Source organism: Choristoneura fumiferana, chromosome 28 (genome assembly GCF_025370935.1).
Source record: "Choristoneura fumiferana chromosome 28, NRCan_CFum_1, whole genome shotgun sequence".
NCBI lineage: Eukaryota > Metazoa > Arthropoda > Insecta > Lepidoptera > Tortricidae > Choristoneura > Choristoneura fumiferana.
Genome location: NC_133499.1, coordinates 5,913,923 through 5,933,549, shown reverse-complemented (window position 1 = coordinate 5,933,549; position 19,627 = coordinate 5,913,923). Strand labels below are relative to the sequence as shown.

The window sequence follows — 19,627 nt, the reverse complement described above, 5'->3', positions numbered from 1 at the left end:
TCAGAAGAAGATTGTACTTTATGCCCTAGATCATAAAAAGTAATTTTATGTCGCCTAGATCCAGCATAAACACGAACTTTTCGAGCATGAGAAGTGAAAAACATTTTTTTCACTTCGCTTTTTTATGATCTAGTGCATAGTAAAATCTTCGTCTAGGACCAAAGTAATCAGGTGTCAACAGCGACAAACAAAAGAGTCTCTACATTATATTTTTTTAATATTTTGTTTTATTTACCTACCTGTATTTCCTCAAGTTCACTTCTCCAGCTCTGGTTCGAGTCAGGCACTTTTTAAGGTATTTCGCAAAAGCCAGTTCTGAAAAAAAAACAGACTGATACTAAAATTCGAAAGTTCATGTGTGTCTACATGTGGAATGGAAACTACTAATGGAGACCCGTAAGGCATAGAAATCTTAAAACCTCTGAATCCAGGGCCAGTCAATGAATCTTTATGACACCTTTTAGAATGTGTTTTTGACACAAAAAAAATGAACGCTCTCGATTTTTTTTCAATACATAAATATTAGAAATTTTTCGAAATTTTCATTTATTTTCTATAAAAACTCGTTTTTTTACAGCGTGGTGGCGGAGGAGCTGCATGAGCGCACATTTGTTGCATAGAAGTAGCTATCGTAAGGTCGCGCGTGAGCAAAGTAATCGTTTTTGTTTCTCTCTTAGTGTGAAAGGCCTAGGTATAATAATGACAGATCGGATCGGACTTTAGTTACTTACTTATAGAGAATTTGGTGTAAACAAAAATCGAATAAAATCGGCCAAGTACGAGTCGGACTCGCGCACGAAGGGTTCCATACATACCATCTAAGTATATAATATTCATTAGGCATTAGCAAAAAACAGCAAAAAATCCCGTTTGTTACGTGTGTTATAATTTCTTTGATTTAAATTCGTGCCAGTACAAGGTACGCGGAAAAAAACCCGAAGTTAAATCATAAAATCACGTTTGTTGTATGGGAGCCCCCCTTAAATATTTATTTTGTTCTGTTTTTGGTATTTGCTGTTATAGCGGCCACTGTTATACATAATCTGTGAAAATTTCAACTGTCTGACTGTCACGTTTCAGGAGATACAGCCTGGTGACAGACGGACGGACGGATAGTCAGCGGAGTCTTAGTTATAGGGTTTCCGTTTTGACCCTTTGGGTACGGAACCCTAAACATCTTCACTTAGGTGTTAACCACTCTATATCCTTCCCCTATGCTGTCTTGATGGGTACTGAGGCCGAATGAAGTAAAAGTAGCAAGACAAATACGATGGGGAAGGAGTATCCTCTACAACTGTACCGTTCTGTTCAGTGATGAAAGTCCTAGGGTCAGGAAGGAACGGGGGCTCCGCCATATTAAGGTTGTCCAGCTCTTCCTTCTCTTTCTCATTTTTGGTATATCTGAAAGGGAAAGCAATATCAATCAATGTATTTTATTTCTTTCAATCAGGGTTGCTAGCAGATATTACTGCATGCAGCTATATCTATTCTGTGATCTAGCTTAACTATAGTTACCATCAGTCGAAGTATCTTACTAGTTATTAATAGTTCGTAATTAGTATTCAAGACAAGTAGTCAAAGGTTTTAAAGTATAGGTAAGGGGCTGTTTCATTGCCTAATTTTATTTGACGGATAAATGTGATGCCGTCTCTGTCTATTTGAACAAAACAAACAACATTTTTATATTTGTGTGAAGTGTATTCAAATAGGTAAAGGATGACCAAGAGTATAAAAAAGCTGACGCGAGAGCAGCACTTCTACGTTTTATATTGCAACATTCTTTACACTATTATACTACCTATCAGTCATATTGACAACGGTGACGGTGATGTTATTTAAAGGAATATTTTCTAATCCCTCAGACTTTTTCTATGACAAATACTTTTATACATTGTGAATTATTTTCCTTCCAAGGCTATGGATAAACTTCGGCATTTTAACGCACAAAAACACAACATAACACTTTAAAATACCACGCGCAAACAACGTTAAACTTTGACAGCAATAGAGAGATGACATTTGAATTTATTGTTACCAGTGCAAGAAATTAGTTCAATTGGTTTTCCGCAATATGGCGAGATTTTTTATAATTCTGGTCAGCCTTTAACACACAGATACTTTTATTCACTCATTCAATACGTCCGTGCCAGCTCTTGCGAATTGGCCTGTACACATTAGGTACATCTTCAAAATTTGCACTCACTGGTTGGCCTTGAGGAACTGCTCCACTTCCCTGATCTTAGCGTTGATCTCCTTATAGAACTGCGTCCTGGTGGCATCCTGCTCCTTCTTTATGCGCAGCATATCTACGTGCTCTTTCACGTTGAAAATGAAGAGGTCTGTTGAAAAACCCTAGTTAAGCTTCTATTGGTATACAATTACTAACAAATAGAAAGAGAAAAATAGAACTAAAACTAACTTAGCAGGTGGTAGAACTTTGTGCAAGGTCCTCCCGGATTGCTACCACCATCTTGCTCGCTAATCCTGCCGTGAAGCAGCAGTGCTTGCACTGTTGTGTTTCGGCGTGGAGAGTAAGACAGCCGGTGAAATTACTGGCACTTGAGGTATCCCATCTTAGGCCTCTAGGTTGGCAACGCATCTGCAATACCCCTGGTGTTGCAGATGTTTATGGGCGGTGGTGATCTCTTACCATCAGGAGACCAACTTGCTCGTTTAATCCTAAAAATCTATTTTTACAAATATCACCCAAGTCGCTGCTATTGGGCAGGGTGCCCATAAGACTGGCTGCGTATTTTCGTCATATGGCAATGCCAATACGTTGACAGAGGAAAGAGCCAGCCCTATGATCACCAGTGGAAAGACCAAGCTTCTTTTTTTAAATCAAAAAGTTTTTTTAGCTTCGTGTCCCCACGGACCAAGAGTTTCAACAGCAAAAGCCGCAAATATAAATCTGTCAGATTCGCATTCTATTGGTTAATTCCAAGTAAAGTCACTTCATCATCATCATCATCATTATATCAGCCATAGGACGTCCACTGTTCGACATAGGCCTCCCCGATTAGACCTCCATTGCTTTGGTTGGATGCGGCCTGCATCCATCGTGAACCCGTGGCTTTAACCAGGTCATCCGTCCATCTTGTTCGTGGTCGTCCTACGCTGCGCTTGACGATCCGCGGTCTCCATTCGAGAACTTTTCGCATCCAACGGCCATCTGTCCTCCGTGCTAGGCCTGTCTATTACCACTTCAACGAGCTAATTAGCTTGAGTATACCTATCGGTGACCCTCGGTACTTTACGTATCTTCTCATTTGTTCTCATGTTGACCTCATACTACCAAGTCTCATCTCTCTCACTGTATCACTAGTTGATCTCATACTACCAAGTCTCACCTCGCTGTATCACTACTTAATCTCAGCATACCAAGTCTCACCTCTCTATCCTCCTGGGTCCTGACGTTTTTTTAACAAACTTAGTTCTTAAGACCTAGACGAGGTTGACCTGCTTTTTTGGATATTATTTCAAAATTCTTAGAATTCTTTATTCAATGAACAATTTGTACTTCATCAAGTACATTTTGGCCGTTGTTCTTGGTGTTAATTAGTCCCTTATAAAGTACGCGAGGACCCAGGAGGCTATATCACTAGTTAATCTCAGCATACCAAGTCTCACCTTGATACCTGTTAGGTATCTCATCAGCGAGCGCGAAGCTTCTGGAAGCCTCGCTCAGCAGATCTATCATGGAGCGGGCTGCGCGTACGCATACGCGGCTGCCGTCTATGGTCACGGGCAGTTTTAGACCCACTTTCAGCGCCGGGAACTCTAGCTCTACAGGTTCACTGGAAATAAAAATATTGTTTCACTTCTCATGCTCGTAAAGTTCGTGTTTATGCTGGATAAAATGACTTTTTATGCTCTAGTGCATAAAGTAAAATCTTCGTCTAAGACCAAGGTACAATACAATACAATACAATAACTCTTTATTGCACACCAACACAGTAAGCAGTACAGAAAACACAAGTATATACATAGAGATTTTATAAGGTAAGCAATAGGCGGCCTTATCGCTTCAGAGCGATCTAATCGAGGATCGAGGTAATCAGGTGTCAACAGCCACGAATCAAAAAAGTTTTTACATATTTTTTTAATAATTTTTAGTTTATATAAAACTAAAAATTCATGAAATAAATCAATAAAATAAAAAAAATACAATTATACAATAAGACATGAAAAATAAAAGTTACATAGAAACTGAACAATTGTTTCCACTGTTGCTATTTCATTTCCTCGCAATCTAAGTGAAAAGCAGAGTGTAAAACTCGACCATCAAACCCATTTTCCCCTCGACGTCTATCCACTGTATGAACGTCTTGGGTAAAATGCTCATCAAGCTATTTTTACTGACTGTACTTGCATTTATTGAATCAGGCGTTACTTTGCGGAGGTCCATATCCATAAACTGAAACAAATACTTTGCTTACCCGCTACAAAGATAGCTACGTTTACGCAAGAAATATGTGTTGATGCAGTTCCTCCACCGTCACACTGTAAGAATACACACAAACCCATCTATCACCACCACCACACTACACTGACGCGTTTACTAAACGCGTTGACGCGCGAACTAAACCAGAGCTCATCTTTAGAGCAACACAACCGTTCAGTATGATAGTAGAATGTTAGTGTCTAACGTTACCACTTATTGCTTATCTTGGAAAAAGTCTCTATATACCTGTGTACTGCTTACTATGTATTGGTGTTCAATAAAGAGTTATTGTATCGTATTGTATAAGCTTCAAAAAATACTATCCATACTAGATATTTTTTCTTACGGATCGGGTTCTATAGGCTTCCGTTTTCTCGTTGGCATTCTAACAGCCACCCAGATGTTTAGTTTTAGCCCCTGGAACTGTCTGTGGTAGGTCGCTAACTTGATGGACTCGTATTTGAGATTCTTCTCCATGTTGCGAAGAATAGAGTAGGAGGCGCATTGTATGGCAATTGAGAGCTGTGCGCGGAGTGCTAGACGAACCTGTCAATGGAAAAAGAACTTATAGTCTAGCAAGTGAGCCGGCAAGCGCAGCGTAGGACGTCCACCAACCAGATGGACGAAGGACTTGGTTAAAGTCGTTCGGCTACACTCAGTATTCATTCATCAATCCTAGAATCCTTCGCTTGCTCGGGTTTCAATGTAAGCACTCGCGATAAACAGTAACTTTCCGCCTTTGCATAACAAATAACTACTCATACTCATACTCATACTTTTTTATTGGTAATATCATTAACTACTACTTCTTCTTTATTTCTTTAGTAAGTATTACAAGGTGAAGTTACTAAAAGCTTGCCTTCTTACCTCATTATAGCTCTCCGCTTGTAGAGCCGTATACTGCCTTGAGTTAGCGACAAATTCTTCGAGCATTTCCAGGCATTCTGAATATAAAATTCCTTTATTTGACACCAATGAGGAGTTCTGTGTCAAGATGGCGCTGGTATTGCCAGGTCAGTTTGGCAACTTTGACATTTTGCGTGACTTGAAAATACAAACTGAAATATAGATGCACAGAAAAACCAGAAAAATAAGACCAGCACTGGGAATCGAACCCAGGTCCTTTGACGTTTGGCCAAAGCTGGCTTGGACGTTTGTGATTGGTAAAAAACAAAAGCACACACACAAAAATTTTGAAAGAACATGGAATAGTATAAGTTAGGTGTTCTGCATAGTGTTGCGGCAAGCCAAACGCTGGTTTACAAGCTTTTATTAACTCGCACTGTTTGTTTATTTGTTTGTTGGTAAATCTGGGAAGCTAAATTTGACCCACTTCCAGTGGTCCGATTCACTTGAAATTTGGCATACTTATGTAAATTTAGTGACAGTGCAATCTGGTAGTGACATCTCGGTGGTCCTGCCAGGATCGTCTCCGCAGGAGGGTACTCCTCAATGGTTAAAAGTAACGACTTGAAAGTTGGTACGGATATGTAGTTTAGATGACAATGCACGTACAGTCAAAAAAAAGTACAGTCTGCAACAAATAACTTATTTTAAAATAAGTTGCCTATTTTTAAAATGACTAAAATTGACACAAATTGACACAAATTGGCACAAATTGACACAAATTGACACAAATTGACACAAATTGACACAAATTGACACAAATTGACACAAATTGACACAAATTGACACAAATTGACACAAATTGACACAAATTGACACAAATTGACACAATTGACACAAATTGACACAAATTGACAAAAATTGACACAAATTGACATTAATTGACACAAATTGACAAAATGACTCAAATTGACACAAATTGGCTCACCGGTAGGGCTTCAATGCAGCGCCGCGCCAGCTCGTTATCGTCGCACACATCCTGGGTCTGCCAGAGATGGAGGTAGGTGTTCATCTGTGTTACCACGCGAGGGTCTGGGAGGCCGTCGCAACGTAGATATTGTTGCCACTGGAAAAAAAACGTGATATTCGATTTTTAATCATCTCAGAATAAAATTAGTTTTTACGTACAGACTATAATATACAAATATCAAATAGAGCCTGAAATAAATGTTTAATTATTTAATACCACTGCGTATATGGAAGAAGAGATAAATAGAAGCCGAGTTAAAAAAAAACTTACTTCTGCCATCATTTGCTTCTTGTTTTCAAACGCTATCTTTTCTTTTTCGAATTCTGTAAAAAAAGCAATTAACGTTTTTTATATGCTTTCATTTTAAACTAGCTTTTGCCTGCGGCTTCGCTCGCGCATAATTGGTAAGCTTAAACCTTTTTTGATCCCACAGGAACCATGCGTTAATTTCGGGATATAGGGTATATATTACATGTATGCCAAGTTTCATGCAAATCCGTTCAGTAGTTTTTGCGTGAACGAGTAACAAACATCCAAACAAACATCCATCCATAAAAACTTTCGCGTTTATAATATTAGTTAGAAGATTAGTAAGAAGTAAGATAAGATGTCACGTCCGTCAGTTATGTAGAGTAAAAAGGTCTCCACGCGCTCTTATTATGTTAGCAGTAGAGTCGTGTATTCACCCGTTAAAACAGCGCATGTTTTATGTTATCCTGAAAAATCTAAAGGAATAACTGTCATTTGATTGTGATCGCGAGCGTCAGAAACGGACAATAGGTACGGCCTCTAGCTTTTTTAATCTAAGATACTTACTTACGCTTTCACTTAAAATTTGTTATTATTTTTCTTTCTTATTATTTGAGATCAAATTCCCAAAATCGTTAATTCCTAGTAGCAAAATTATCAAGGACTTATCTACTCGTCTGGTGTTGGCCTCAGGTGCCCCAGGGCTGGCACTTACCTCTCGCAAAGATAGGAATAACAGTTCAGAGAGTAATGCTGCCAGTGTCTGGGGTCAATGCCTGGGGCAGAAGATTTGGATGACGTTTTTATTTTGTAACATAGTTTAGATTATAAATAGTCTTGGATATTAGATAGTATTTATTGTTACACAATATTGTAGGATAGGAATTCATGAATTTGTTATATTGAATAAATAATAATTTGATAAACCGAAAAAAAAAAGTAGCAAAATTTCCTTTGGTTCGCATTTCTTCCGAAATGATTTTTTTCTGAATATGCTTGTTTACTGAAGCTTATTTTCACAGGTAGCGTTTTTTTCCCAATCAGAATCGTCACAGAAACATAAGTAGGTTTAGGTTATGTTAAGTTTATATCGGCCCGCAGGGCCAAAACTACACAAAAGTAGGAGCTCCGCCGTGGAGCTCCGTCGACACTGTGTCTGTGTCGATTTTGATTGGAAAAAGCTACTATGAAAATAAGCTTCAGTAAAAAACCATAGTGCGAAAAAATCATTCGGGAAAAATGCGAACGGAAATTTTGCTATAAGGAGAATCCAAGCTCACTCTGAAAAAGCACGCAAGCCTTCGCCAGCAAGTCTCTTCTGATCTCCTGCTCTGCATTGTCCTTGGCCAGCAGTTCTGCCCTCTCGCGAGCCAGCGCTGCTTTCTTCTCTTTCGCACCCGCTAGAATCGCTTGCCTGGAAAGAGGCGTGACGTCAGAGTAAGTTTTAAACTTTTGGGATTTTCACTCATAACTAATTCAACACCCGGGACTTGTCGCTTAACGAAACGAGTTATAGTTACCTGGACGTTTCAGCCACAGTGTTCGATACAGCGCCATCTATAGTTCATTTGCTGAACTAGATGGCCTGCTAATAAATGATCGATGCCCGTTGACAACCATGCCCCTCATTAGTTCCAAAATAAAACACAAAATGTGGTGGCGCTGGTATCGTGCATCAATATAAATAAGGATGTTTAAGTTTGCTTGTTAACCCCCGACGCAAAAAGAGGGGTGTTATAAGTTTGACCGCTATGTGTCTGTCTGTGGCACCGTAGTTCTTAAACGGGTGGACCAGGGTTTCTAGCTATGGTTCTTAGACATGTTTCATTAAAATCTGTTCAGCCGTTTTTGAGACATTGGACTTAGAAGTAACAAAGTCAGGGGTTTTTCAATTTTTTATTCATCATCATCATCATGCCAGCCGAAAGACGTCCACTGCTGGACATAGGCCTCCCCCAAGGCTCTCCACTCAGACCGGTCTTGTGCTTTCCGCATCCACCGCGATCCCGCGATCTTAACCAGGTCGTCGCTCCATCTTGTTGGAGGCCTACCGACAGCTTGTCTCCCGGTCCGCGGACGCCATTCGAGAACTTTTGTTAACTACTGCTCTACTACTGTTACTGCTGCTACTGTTGTTTTGTTTTGTTGTTAGTTAGGTTATATACTTCGTGAACCGAAAATAGAAGTTGTTTATGTAACGTTTAGCAATTGCGGCGGCGCACGCTTTAATTCAGGCCAGATTTGATTATCTCTGTTCCATTGCAATCGGCCTCGAAATAAAAACCCAAAAACTCCAACCGATCTCTCGTTTTGGGCACCCAAATTTACAAGCAGTAAAGCGTGGAGTCCACTCGTGACCACGGCCACTGCAATGTGGCCGAAACGTAGGGTTATTACTCGTTTCGTTAGGTTGCGTTTGCGCAAGAGATGTGCGGGGATGTGTTGCGAGCAGTGGCGTAGCGTGGGTATCAGGAGGGCTACTACGAAACTCGAAACTCGAAGTTCGTATCGTACCGTCCCTCTCGCTCTCGTATTAAATAGTATAAGTCGACCGTGACAATTAACAGTCGGATCTGCAATTATTGTGCCAAAGTCAAATATACTGTTATATGTTGACTTTGACATTATAATCCTAAAAACGCCAGCAAAAATAAAAAAAACGCCCGAAAAAGAACGCCGACAAAAAAACGCCTCCAAAAAAGACAACTAAAAAGTAAAAAATAATTATGCACTACCTAGCTGTTGCCCGCGACTTCATCTGCGAAGAATTCGTTTATCCATATCCCGCGGGGACTATGCTGATTTCCCGCAAAATTAGCCTAAGTTAATTTAGTATAAGTACCTAGTAATATTTTTTTATCTAAGCGTCGTCCGTGTCGGGGGACCGCTAAGGTTAACAGGAAACTAAAGTACATTATGCTGCATTTTTAGTAAGTTAAAATGAATTATAAGTAATTAAACTAATTAAATATTTAAAAAAACTCCTACTCTACTGATGTTTTTTTTATTGATATAGTATTGTATTTACTGTTTTTACTTAGTTACTTACTACTAAAAAAAACACATTTACCAAACTAGTATTTTACCTACATTACATACGAGTAAGTAATTTTAATTAGTAGCTGGGTCAAGCAACTTTTTTTAGTTCGTCGTTCTGTCCGGTTGCGCAAATAACAGTTAAAGTTAATCAACCCGGAGTTAATACATTCTAAAATTAGGACAATATTCTACTTTTAATTAATACACTCCAAGTACGACAGTGTGAAGTTAAACCAACTTTTGCGCTTCCAATTCCGCATGCCACTCCTCTATCCTTTGGATGAGCCAATTCTCTCTGTCCTTTTTGTTCATCGCCTTCCAGTTTTTAGGCTGCCACAACAATTTATATGTAGAAAATGTGCTTTAAAAAGGCTTAGAAAAATAAAACCCGTAAAACTTGAGGTTCAGTTTTAGAAAAATCAACAGCCTGTATAACTTGAAAATTCACTCTTAGAACAAACAACACCTTGTAAAACTTGACGTTTTACTCTAAAATGCTTTTTTTAAACCACAATGAAAATTTTTTTGTGATAAAATTAGAACTTCTAAAAATATTTATTTTACTTAAAAAACAGGAGTACTCAAATCGAAAGACTTTTCGAAACTGACTTCCTTAAGTTACTCTTCAAAAGAAAAAGGCACCATTGGTAAAGGAACATTGGGTTCCGTAGAATACTATTGTGCAGTTTCTGCTCCAAATTTTAAATGCATTTTTTTTACCTATATCTTCGTAAGGCACAGCGTGCTAAATTTAGGGATACATCTAAAAATTATAACTATTCTTGAATGTCATTGAGCTTCTAATTTTGATGTACGCGGGTCTTGTGAGGTTAAGAATTACATACTAATAATGAATGGTAGCATGTGCTAACGTGTTACGCCATATATTAAAACATTGCCAGCGTTGCATCGAGGATAATATAATTACATAAAATCGTACTTTAAAAAGGACGCTTCGAGGATCCCTAAAAAATATAAAAAGGGGAGGGTTCATTGTATTTTTTAACGTCATATCAACCATTGAATCAGTAGTTGACTGATTATGGGGGCGTGACATGAAATTTTACTTGAAATCATTTCGTTTTCATATATCGAATACAAAGAATAGGGTTGTGGAATAAATATATTTGAAAGGTTCCTTTTTAAGTAGACACGACAACCAACCATTTGACGAAGTTTTTTTGTATTGTGCTAAAATTAGAACACATCGAGAAGGGGCTAGGGCAAATAAACTGTATTAGTTAACGGATATTTTGCATAATATGAACGCTGTACTGCTATGAAGAAAATTAAGTTCATTTGTAACTTTTATTTGGAAACCATAGGATGGATGGGAGCGCAGTGGTAGTCCCAGGAGGGGGGGTGGGACGACCTAGACGTGTTTCTTAACGCCAGCAGGTGAGACACTGCCCGAAATTGTGACAAATAAAGGAAATAGGGGGGAGGCCTTCCCTCCGTAAATGGCACTTCTTCAGGCAAAAAAATAAATAAACTACTTTTTATTTTGCTTACCTTTTCGAAGGCCGGAATCTCTTCCTTCTCCTTCTTCCCTTTCTTGCCCTTCTTTTCTTTTTTTGTCGCTTTCTCTTCCTCTTCTACTACCTTCACTTGCTCCTCTGAAAATATTAGCTTTAAGTTAGAAATAACGGAACCATTACAGGATCACTTTCAGTTGTGGAAATTTGACATGAAAATATCTCTTCTCTGATAATCCTATTAGAGCTACTTTATTAGAGTATAACCAATAAGATATATAAGAGTCTATGAATCTTTTATTTTTATATCGACTTATTAAAATATGTTCAGTTGTTAATCTGTTGAGAATTCGTTGAGTCAAGAATCTGTTGAATTGAGAAACAGTTAAGTTAGAAATCTGCTGAGTTGAGAATCTGTTTAGTTGGGTAACTGTGGAGTTGAGAATATGTAGAGTTGAGAAACTATCGAGTTGAAAGAATTTTTTGAGTCGAAAATCTGCTCAACTGGGAATTTGTTGAGTCGAGAATCTGTTCAGTTGGGAATCTGCAGAAATATGTATCTGTAAGAAAAATATGTAGGGAACAAGCCTGTTGTTAATGACAGATAATAAGGATTACCTATTGGCAGACTGTCCTCAGACCAGTTGAACAGGTCACTAGCCTCTTTGGCCACCTCTTCCACCACCTAAGTGAAAAAAGGAGGCGTTGAAAGTTCCAAGTTTATAAAACAGTTGGCACAGTCAGCAACAGACGTGGAGATGAAACGACAGACAAAGGAGGTTGTTGAATATAACAATAAATTAAAAAATCAAAACCCGACTGCTTAAAAATACTAAAAAGAAGAATACAAGACATGTGCGTAGTGGTCTATAACTCTGTTAAGTAGCTAACTTAAACTTCAGCAGTCGGGACCCATTAGGTATTAAGACTTTTTGAGCTGGTCGCGATTTGAATGGGTCCCGACTGTTGAAGTTTGAGTTAGCTACTTAACAGAGTTCTAGACCACTACGTCCACGTCTTGTTTTCTTCTTTTTTAGTACTTTTAAAGCAGTCGGGTTGTGATTTTTTTAATTTGTATTATTTTGTACTTTTTTGATATTTCTGTGAAAACGGTAATTAAAAACACTAGACTTGTATATATTTTTGTAATCTGTTTTAAATCCCTTCATTTTCATACCCTGCTATTGAGTAGGATTAATTGAAATAATAATAATAATTAATAATATATATAATAATAATAATTGTCTTCAAAACAAATTTCATCCTATCGAGGCTTGAATAAAAAATTTTTTGAAGACAGTTCGGTGCCAAAAATCCGCCATTTTAATTTTTTAAGAATTTCATGTACCCAGTGTCACTCGCACCATTAAGAAGAATCCCATGACGTATCATTTATCAAAATCGGTTCAGCCGTTGAGTAGTTACGAGGACATAGGAATAGACATACATACATACGGGTCAAACACATAACCCTCCTTCTTCGCAGTCGGGTAAAAAGACATCGGTTGGCCGTTGTCCGGTAGCTTATCGGTGTTCGGTACTAGTCCTTTATATAGCACTTATTTGTAATGTTGTTTTGTTTTTTTTTTATGAGGGGGCAAACGAGCAGACGGGTCACCTTATGGAGAGCGATCACCGCCGCCCATGGACACCCGCAACACGAGGGGAATCACAGGTGCCTTGCCGACCCTTAATGTGACATCAAACTCTCTCACAAGTGAGAGCTTCATGTTCATAAAACAAAACTAAGTTAAATTTGAACTTGGCATGACATGCTGCCGCGTGTGTAAATGTTTTAGAAGCACGTACCTCGGCCTTCTTCTTTCCCTTCTTAGGTTTCTTGGCTTTGGGTTCTGTAAGAAATGGTAAAGTCATCAGAAATACGGTAGCAGTTCGGTTCATTCACCTGCATCAATGCCACAGCGGAGCGCGCAAAAATATCTACCACTACCGGCCCTAGAAATGAGGGCTATCGCGTATGAATTCCCCACTAGAGGCGCTAGTGTAGCGTGAGGTCTCCGAAATGTCAAATCTCATAGTTTTGGGTGAGCTACGCGGGTTTATTTATAATTAGAATAATTTCGAGAATATTTTGCAATATATGAAATTAATTATGGCAAATATACGTTCCGGGCAATGAATGTCTGTGTTTTGAGACAGTTTTGTCTTTCGGAAACCTTTGTCCTCCCTTTTTTCCGAATAAAACGGGACTATGGAACACTGTGGCATGCACGATATCTTTATGGTACGGTTTTAAGGTGTATTAAATATGATTTTAATCTAAACTTTGTTTTCACGCCCGTAATAACAGACTTTGAAAGCCATACTTAAAAACCTCACGCAACAGTGCGCCATCTAGTGAGACAAAAAACGATAGCCCTCATTGAGTCGTATCAGATATTTATGCGCTTTGTTGTGTCTGATATTGGTGTTGGTGACTGTACAAACTTCACACATGACAATAAAAGGAATAGACACATGGGTATATTTATTAAAGGTGAAAAATATACGCCTTTTAAATGTGTTATAGCAATGCACTGCTAATGTTACAAAGAAAATCATTAGAACTATCAAAATCAAAAACTTACTCTCTTAAAAAAGCTTTAGATAAAAACTTAAAAGGGAAAACAAGTCTAGTGGTCTACAACTCTGTTAAGTAACTTAAAGTTCAAGATTCCAGACCCTACTGAGAATTTTGAGCTGGTCACTATTTTGAATGGGTCCCGACTGTTGCAATTTAAGTTACTTAACAGAGTTCTAGACCACTAGACTTGTTTAGTTCTTTTTAGTTTATTTGCTGACTTTATTTGCATTGTATAGATGATAAATTTAACATAATGTTAATAAATAATCCTAATAGATAAAAGGGACATGATGTAATATTAATTGATTAAGAATTTCATAAAAGTAAGTCAGTTTAATGTGATTGTGATATTTAGCTATAAGATAAAATTTATTAATTATATAAAAGCTGCCCTCTTGTATAAATATTGCTGTGCCCAACAGGGTCCATGATGATCACATAATCTCTTTGTAACATCTGTAACCATACATTGTGGAAAAGCAATAAAATATTGAGTATTGAGTATTGAGTATTCCAAACTAAGCAAAAAAGGCGGTAATAAAACTAGCTACATTTTACGAACATTGTCTGTCAAAGAAAAGCAAGTAAATACTCCCCCTTTCTTTTAAAAAGATTTCTCAATAAACTCACTACTAACCTTTGTTATTTAAAGTGATTTGTATGCTTTATGCTTTTTATTAAGTTAATAAAGTTACTGTACTTGGTTTGCGCTAGTTCGTCACTATGGTAAAGGGTGGTATCGATTTAACTTCAGGCTACTTTGGAGGGGTATATAAAACTTGGTTGATTTTTAATATGTGGTTTTTAACCCCCGACGCAGAAAGAGGGGTGTTATAAGTTTGTCTGTCTGCCTGTGTGTCTGTCTGTGGCACCGTAGCTCTTAAACGGGTGAACCCATTTAAATGCGGCTTTTTAGTGTTCCGGAGCCAAAATGGCAAAAACGGAACCCTTATAGTTTCAAGGATGAAAGCTGTCGTTTGTATATATATATATATATATATATATATATATATATATAGGTACCCTAAAAAATTTTTTTGTAGATTGTACCATTTTGTCGGCATACTTTACACATATATATATATATATATATATATATATATATATATATATATATATATATATATGTGTAAAGTATGGTAGTGTGTGTGTAAATAAAAACTAAAAAAAATTTTTTTTAGGGTACCTCTCATAGACGTAAAGTGTGGGTGATTTTTTTAAGTTTTCTTGAGAATAAGGATGTTGACACCACCAATCAACTGACGTACTTTTTATGAGCTGTCAAAACACAATTCTACCATAGATTGAATGGAAATAGTAACATTATGACGTCACATGTCCGCCAACTCAATCAACTAACTACTCGTGTTTATTTGTTTTAAAGCAACAAAAAATCTAATTTTGCAGTTTATCGTAAATTAATCTGGTTTTCAGGGTTTAAATAAAGCGTTTTAAGTATTACTGGAGTCATGTCTTCGAATTATTTTTTAATGGTGTCAACATAAGGTATAAAATATACCTAAACTTGGAATATTCCGTACAAAATACGAAATCCTTAGAAAAATATTACTTAATATTTTCGTAATGGCTACGGAACCCTATTTCGGGCGTGTCCGACACGCTCTTGGCCGGTTTTATGTGTAGGTATTAATTGAATTTTATAGCGCATTGGTTTTTTTAAATGCCTGTCACCACACAGATATCATGTCATGCTGCCTTAGAAAGGACGCAGATTTATAGTTTTTTCCGGAAATACCGGAAAATCGCAGGTTCCCGCCTGACAGCGATATACGAATTCTTCGCAGATGGTTTCGCAAAAGCTGGTTGAATTACCTTCGACGATAGGCGGCAGCGACTCGAAAGAAGCGCTAGTGTAGGAGGTGTCGGTGTACTGGACCTCCTCAGGCTCCGGTTCCAGGTCTGTGGTGGCCACCAGGACCTCCTCCTGAACATCTGGCTCTGGAATGTTTTAGTAAAAATCTCTTTGAATGTGGAACCATTAATATTACATTTACTGTCATTCAGTACAAACAGAAAATCGTCTATATAAATCTTATATAGACAGAGATAAATACATGAGGTTAAAATAGCATAAAATGTTATGTATAAGTTAATTAATGTAATTAATTTTAAAATTGCCGCGCCCCAACAGGGCATCATTTTTATAATTTTTTGTAAAAGTGTTGCAATAAATAAATACTGAATACTGAATACTGAATATATAAATTCCTCCCCCTGCAAATCCATATTAATATTATAAATGCGAAAGTGTGTGTGTTTGGTGTTTGTATGTTTGTCCGTCTTTCACGTCGAAACGGAGCGACGAATCGACGTGATTTTAAGCATATAGTTTATGGGCCAGAGAGTGACATAGGCTACTTTTTATCCCGGAAAAATGCACAGTCCGAGGGAACAGCGCGCGATAACCGAACTCTACACGGGTGAAGCCGCGAGCAAAAGCTAGTTATTTATAAACGGTAATTATTCTTACAAGTACGACCCATAAAAAATGACAATTTTACCATGGGCCAGATCTTTGACTGTAATTCAGAATGGACAGTTTTCCTTGTCGTATTTGAATTTAACATTTCTTTGCTTGGAGTACAATTTCGAGTTGTCGATTTTCCATTTGTACAAAATGACAATAAATCATATTATTATTATTATATTTTTTAATTACCTGGTGGCTCGTCATCCTGAAAGATTAATAAAACTTTTAATTAAAATGATTATTAGATGTTGTTAGACTAGACAATCTATCTATCCTAATACCTTTAAACGAGCAATTTTTGTATATATATAATCAGAATCTAGAAAACGGCTCCAACGATTTCGGTGAAATCTGGTATGTGGGGGTTTTCGGGGATGACAAATCGATCTAGCTTGGTCTTTTTTATGGGAAAACGCTTAGTATCGGGTTATAGCCCGAGCAAAGCTCGGTCGCCCAGATACTAGTATTAACATGAGCTATATACAAAGAAAGCACAGAAATTGGCCGATGGGTATTACTAAATTGTGTGGTGTTTAATGAGTGTAAAAACTATTTGTAGAACAACGTTTCGACTAACATCATAAATCATAATAAACGTTACGCATAATAACAAGGTGCATAACTTTTGAAAGGCATAACGTTTTAATCAAGTACATAACACTCATTTAGCATAACAACTTTTGCCATAATGTTCGTATGAAATAATGCCATTTCGCATAATTAACGACATGCATACTGAAGCCGTGATGGCCGAGTGGTTTGACCTATGGCCTCTCAAGCAGAGGATCGTGGGTTCAAACCCCGGCTCGCACCTCTGAGTTTTTCGAAATTCATGTGCGGACTTACATTTGAAATTTACCACGAGCTTTACGGTGAAGGAAAACATCGTGAGGAAACCTGCACAAACCTGCGAAGCAATTCAATGGTGTGTGTGAAGTTCCCAATCCGCACTGCTGCCCAAGCCCTCTCATTCTGAGGGGAGGCCTGTGCCCTGCAGTGGGACGTATATAGGCTGGGATGATGATGATGCTACTAAAGCGGCAATTACACTGCGTCGTTCACCTAATGCGGTCGCCGAATTTGTTTCAAACTACTTCGGCGAGCGACCGTCGTTTTTTTTTTTATTTTTTATTTTTTTTATTTGACTGGATGGCAAACGAGCAAATGGGTCTCCTGATGGTGAGAGATCACCACCGCCCATAAACATCTGCAACACCAGGGGTATTGCAGACGCGTTGCCAACCTAGAGGCCTAAGATGGGATACCTCACGTGCCAGTAATTTCACCGGCTGTCTTACTCTCCACGCCGAAACACAACAGTGCAAGCACTGTTGCTTCACGGCAGGATTAGCGAGCAAGATGGTGGTAGCAATCCGGGCGGACCTTGCACAAGGTCCTACCACCTGCAAACTCTCGCCTGCTCGTCTTTACATTAGTCTGTCCGTCTACTGCGGCGGCCATGTTAAGGCGGTGGCAGCTGTCGCTTGCCAAATGCGTCCGACTACCGTGTTCTTTACACTCTTCGATCGACTCAGTGTAATTGCCGCTTTAGTTTATATTTGATATAGCGTTTACCCGCGGCTTGGCACGCGTGAATCATAAGATAGGTAAGGCAGTTGAATTGAAATTCCTGGATTTTACTAAATTCCCGTAGGAATTACATAGTGGTCTTTATTGACGTTGCAAACAAAAATTCCCGTGGGAATTCCCGCATTTATTATGAAATTAATAAAAGTCATGTAAGCAGTTTATTACGTTCCCCAGAAGTGTGTTCTTATATTGATTGATTGTAGTTTGTTCTTACATGTATACAGATTGAAATTATGCATTTCGCAATTGCATAGTTTCAATTAAGCGCAGAGTGAAAATTAGCACAATTGTTGTTATGCAAATCCATATACACCCTGCTAAATAAAAAATATCACCACAATAGAAACTAAGACTTATAATGTAAGTTTTAACGTAACCTTTTTTCCTTTTTTGTCCTTTTTTGCCATTTTTAGTAACAATAATATAAATTAATCAAAAAAACGGCTGTTTTTACAAAAAAATACGTAAATAAACAATGTTTTAAAAAATATTGATGTGTATGACAGTGACATCACATTTTTTTTAGTTCATTGTCATAGACAATATAAGAGAGCCGTCAAAAATGTGCTCTGTTTGCTTTTTAGCAAAGAGGTTATATTTAAATGAAGGAATGGTTCCTTTAGTGCCCTTTAATCTACGGCTTTAATCCATATTATTAATTGGTTATTGACACCTGACGCAAAGATGGATGTTATAAGTTTGACACTAATGTCTGTCTCTCTGTCTGAGACGCAGTAGCTCTCAAACGAATGAATCGATTTTGATGCGGTTGTTTTAAGTGAGAACGAGTTTTATTGCGTTGGGCAAGCTCGTTCTTAAATAAAAAAAAAATCTAACCAACAAAAAGTTTAAAACCCCAGACTTTGTCACTTCAAAGGTAAATATCTCAAAAAGGCTGAACCGATTTTGATAGAACATGTCTAAGAACCATCTGTAGAAAACCTGCTTTCAAAATAAAAAACTGCATTCAAATAGGTCCACCCGTTTAAGAGCTACGGTGCCACAGACAGACACACATAGTGGTCAAACTTATAACGCCCCTCTTTTTGCTTCGGGGGTTAAAAACTAAAACAAATGCCTTAAAGTACAACTCAGTAATTGTGAGTGATAATAACGAAGGAATGAAACATTTTCTAAGTTGGTTAAGTTGTTCAATAATATACCTAGGTATTTTCGTAAACACATATATACCAAAGTTCAAAATGAGTAAGTAAAAGTTAAACTGTTTCATTCGGTCCTAGTCAACACAAATTATTCCATTCGATTTAAGCAAACATGAACTCTACACCGGTGACATAAGAGCTACTGCACTTTGGCGTCTAGTTTTTGTAGAGTACTTACTAAGCAGTAAATGTAAATTGCTGATTGATAAATTGTTAAGGAGAAGTTTTGCTTATTTATCTCACTAGACGTTGCCCGCGGCTTCGTACGCGTAAAACTGCCAGTTGAATTGAAATTTCAGGATTACATACAAACCTCTTGGGACTTTGTTTTTTTTTAAATAACCTAACCATGAAAAATCATTTTTAATACAAGCTTTTTTTCGCTTACTGTACTTTTTGTTGACTGTACATGCATTGCCACCCAAACTACACTTCCATACCAAATTTCAAGTCGATGCTATTAGCCGTTGAAGAGTTCCGTCCTGCGGAGACGATCCTGGCTGGACTACCAGGATGTCACTACTAGATTATTGTATTGTCACGCGATTTACATAAGTATTCCAAATTTCAAGTCAATCTGACTACTGGAAGTTGGTCAAATTTAACTTGCAAGATTTGTTTACAGACAGACAGACAGACAACGGGATAGGTGCAACTAAATAAAAGCTTGTAAAAAAGTGTACATTTTCTTTCAAAATGTATTTCTAGTTTATTCA

At 37.8% G+C, this 19,627-nt stretch overlaps 1 protein-coding gene across 1 annotated transcript in view; it reads right to left on the bottom strand.

The window, feature by feature from the left end:
* LOC141443940 (dynein axonemal intermediate chain 7-like) overlaps window positions 1–18,231 on the bottom strand; it is a 54,362-nt gene extending 36,131 nt beyond the window's left edge. The window contains exons 1-16 of the mRNA XM_074109363.1: window positions 18,126–18,231; window positions 16,348–16,363; window positions 15,501–15,626; window positions 12,893–12,936; window positions 11,702–11,768; window positions 11,121–11,224; window positions 9,847–9,938; window positions 7,850–7,983; window positions 6,591–6,643; window positions 6,275–6,416; window positions 5,312–5,388; window positions 4,791–4,990; window positions 3,631–3,797; window positions 2,204–2,339; window positions 1,301–1,401; window positions 240–315 (exon numbers count right to left, since the gene is read on the bottom strand). Of these exons, the coding sequence (XP_073965464.1) occupies window positions 240–315; window positions 1,301–1,401; window positions 2,204–2,339; window positions 3,631–3,797; window positions 4,791–4,990; window positions 5,312–5,388; window positions 6,275–6,416; window positions 6,591–6,643; window positions 7,850–7,983; window positions 9,847–9,938; window positions 11,121–11,224; window positions 11,702–11,768; window positions 12,893–12,936; window positions 15,501–15,626; window positions 16,348–16,363; window positions 18,126–18,155 (1,565 nt within the window). The 5' untranslated portion in view covers window positions 18,156–18,231. The remainder of the gene's footprint in view (window positions 1–239; window positions 316–1,300; window positions 1,402–2,203; window positions 2,340–3,630; window positions 3,798–4,790; window positions 4,991–5,311; window positions 5,389–6,274; window positions 6,417–6,590; window positions 6,644–7,849; window positions 7,984–9,846; window positions 9,939–11,120; window positions 11,225–11,701; window positions 11,769–12,892; window positions 12,937–15,500; window positions 15,627–16,347; window positions 16,364–18,125) is intronic.
* Between the last annotated feature and the right edge of the window lie 1,396 nt (window positions 18,232–19,627).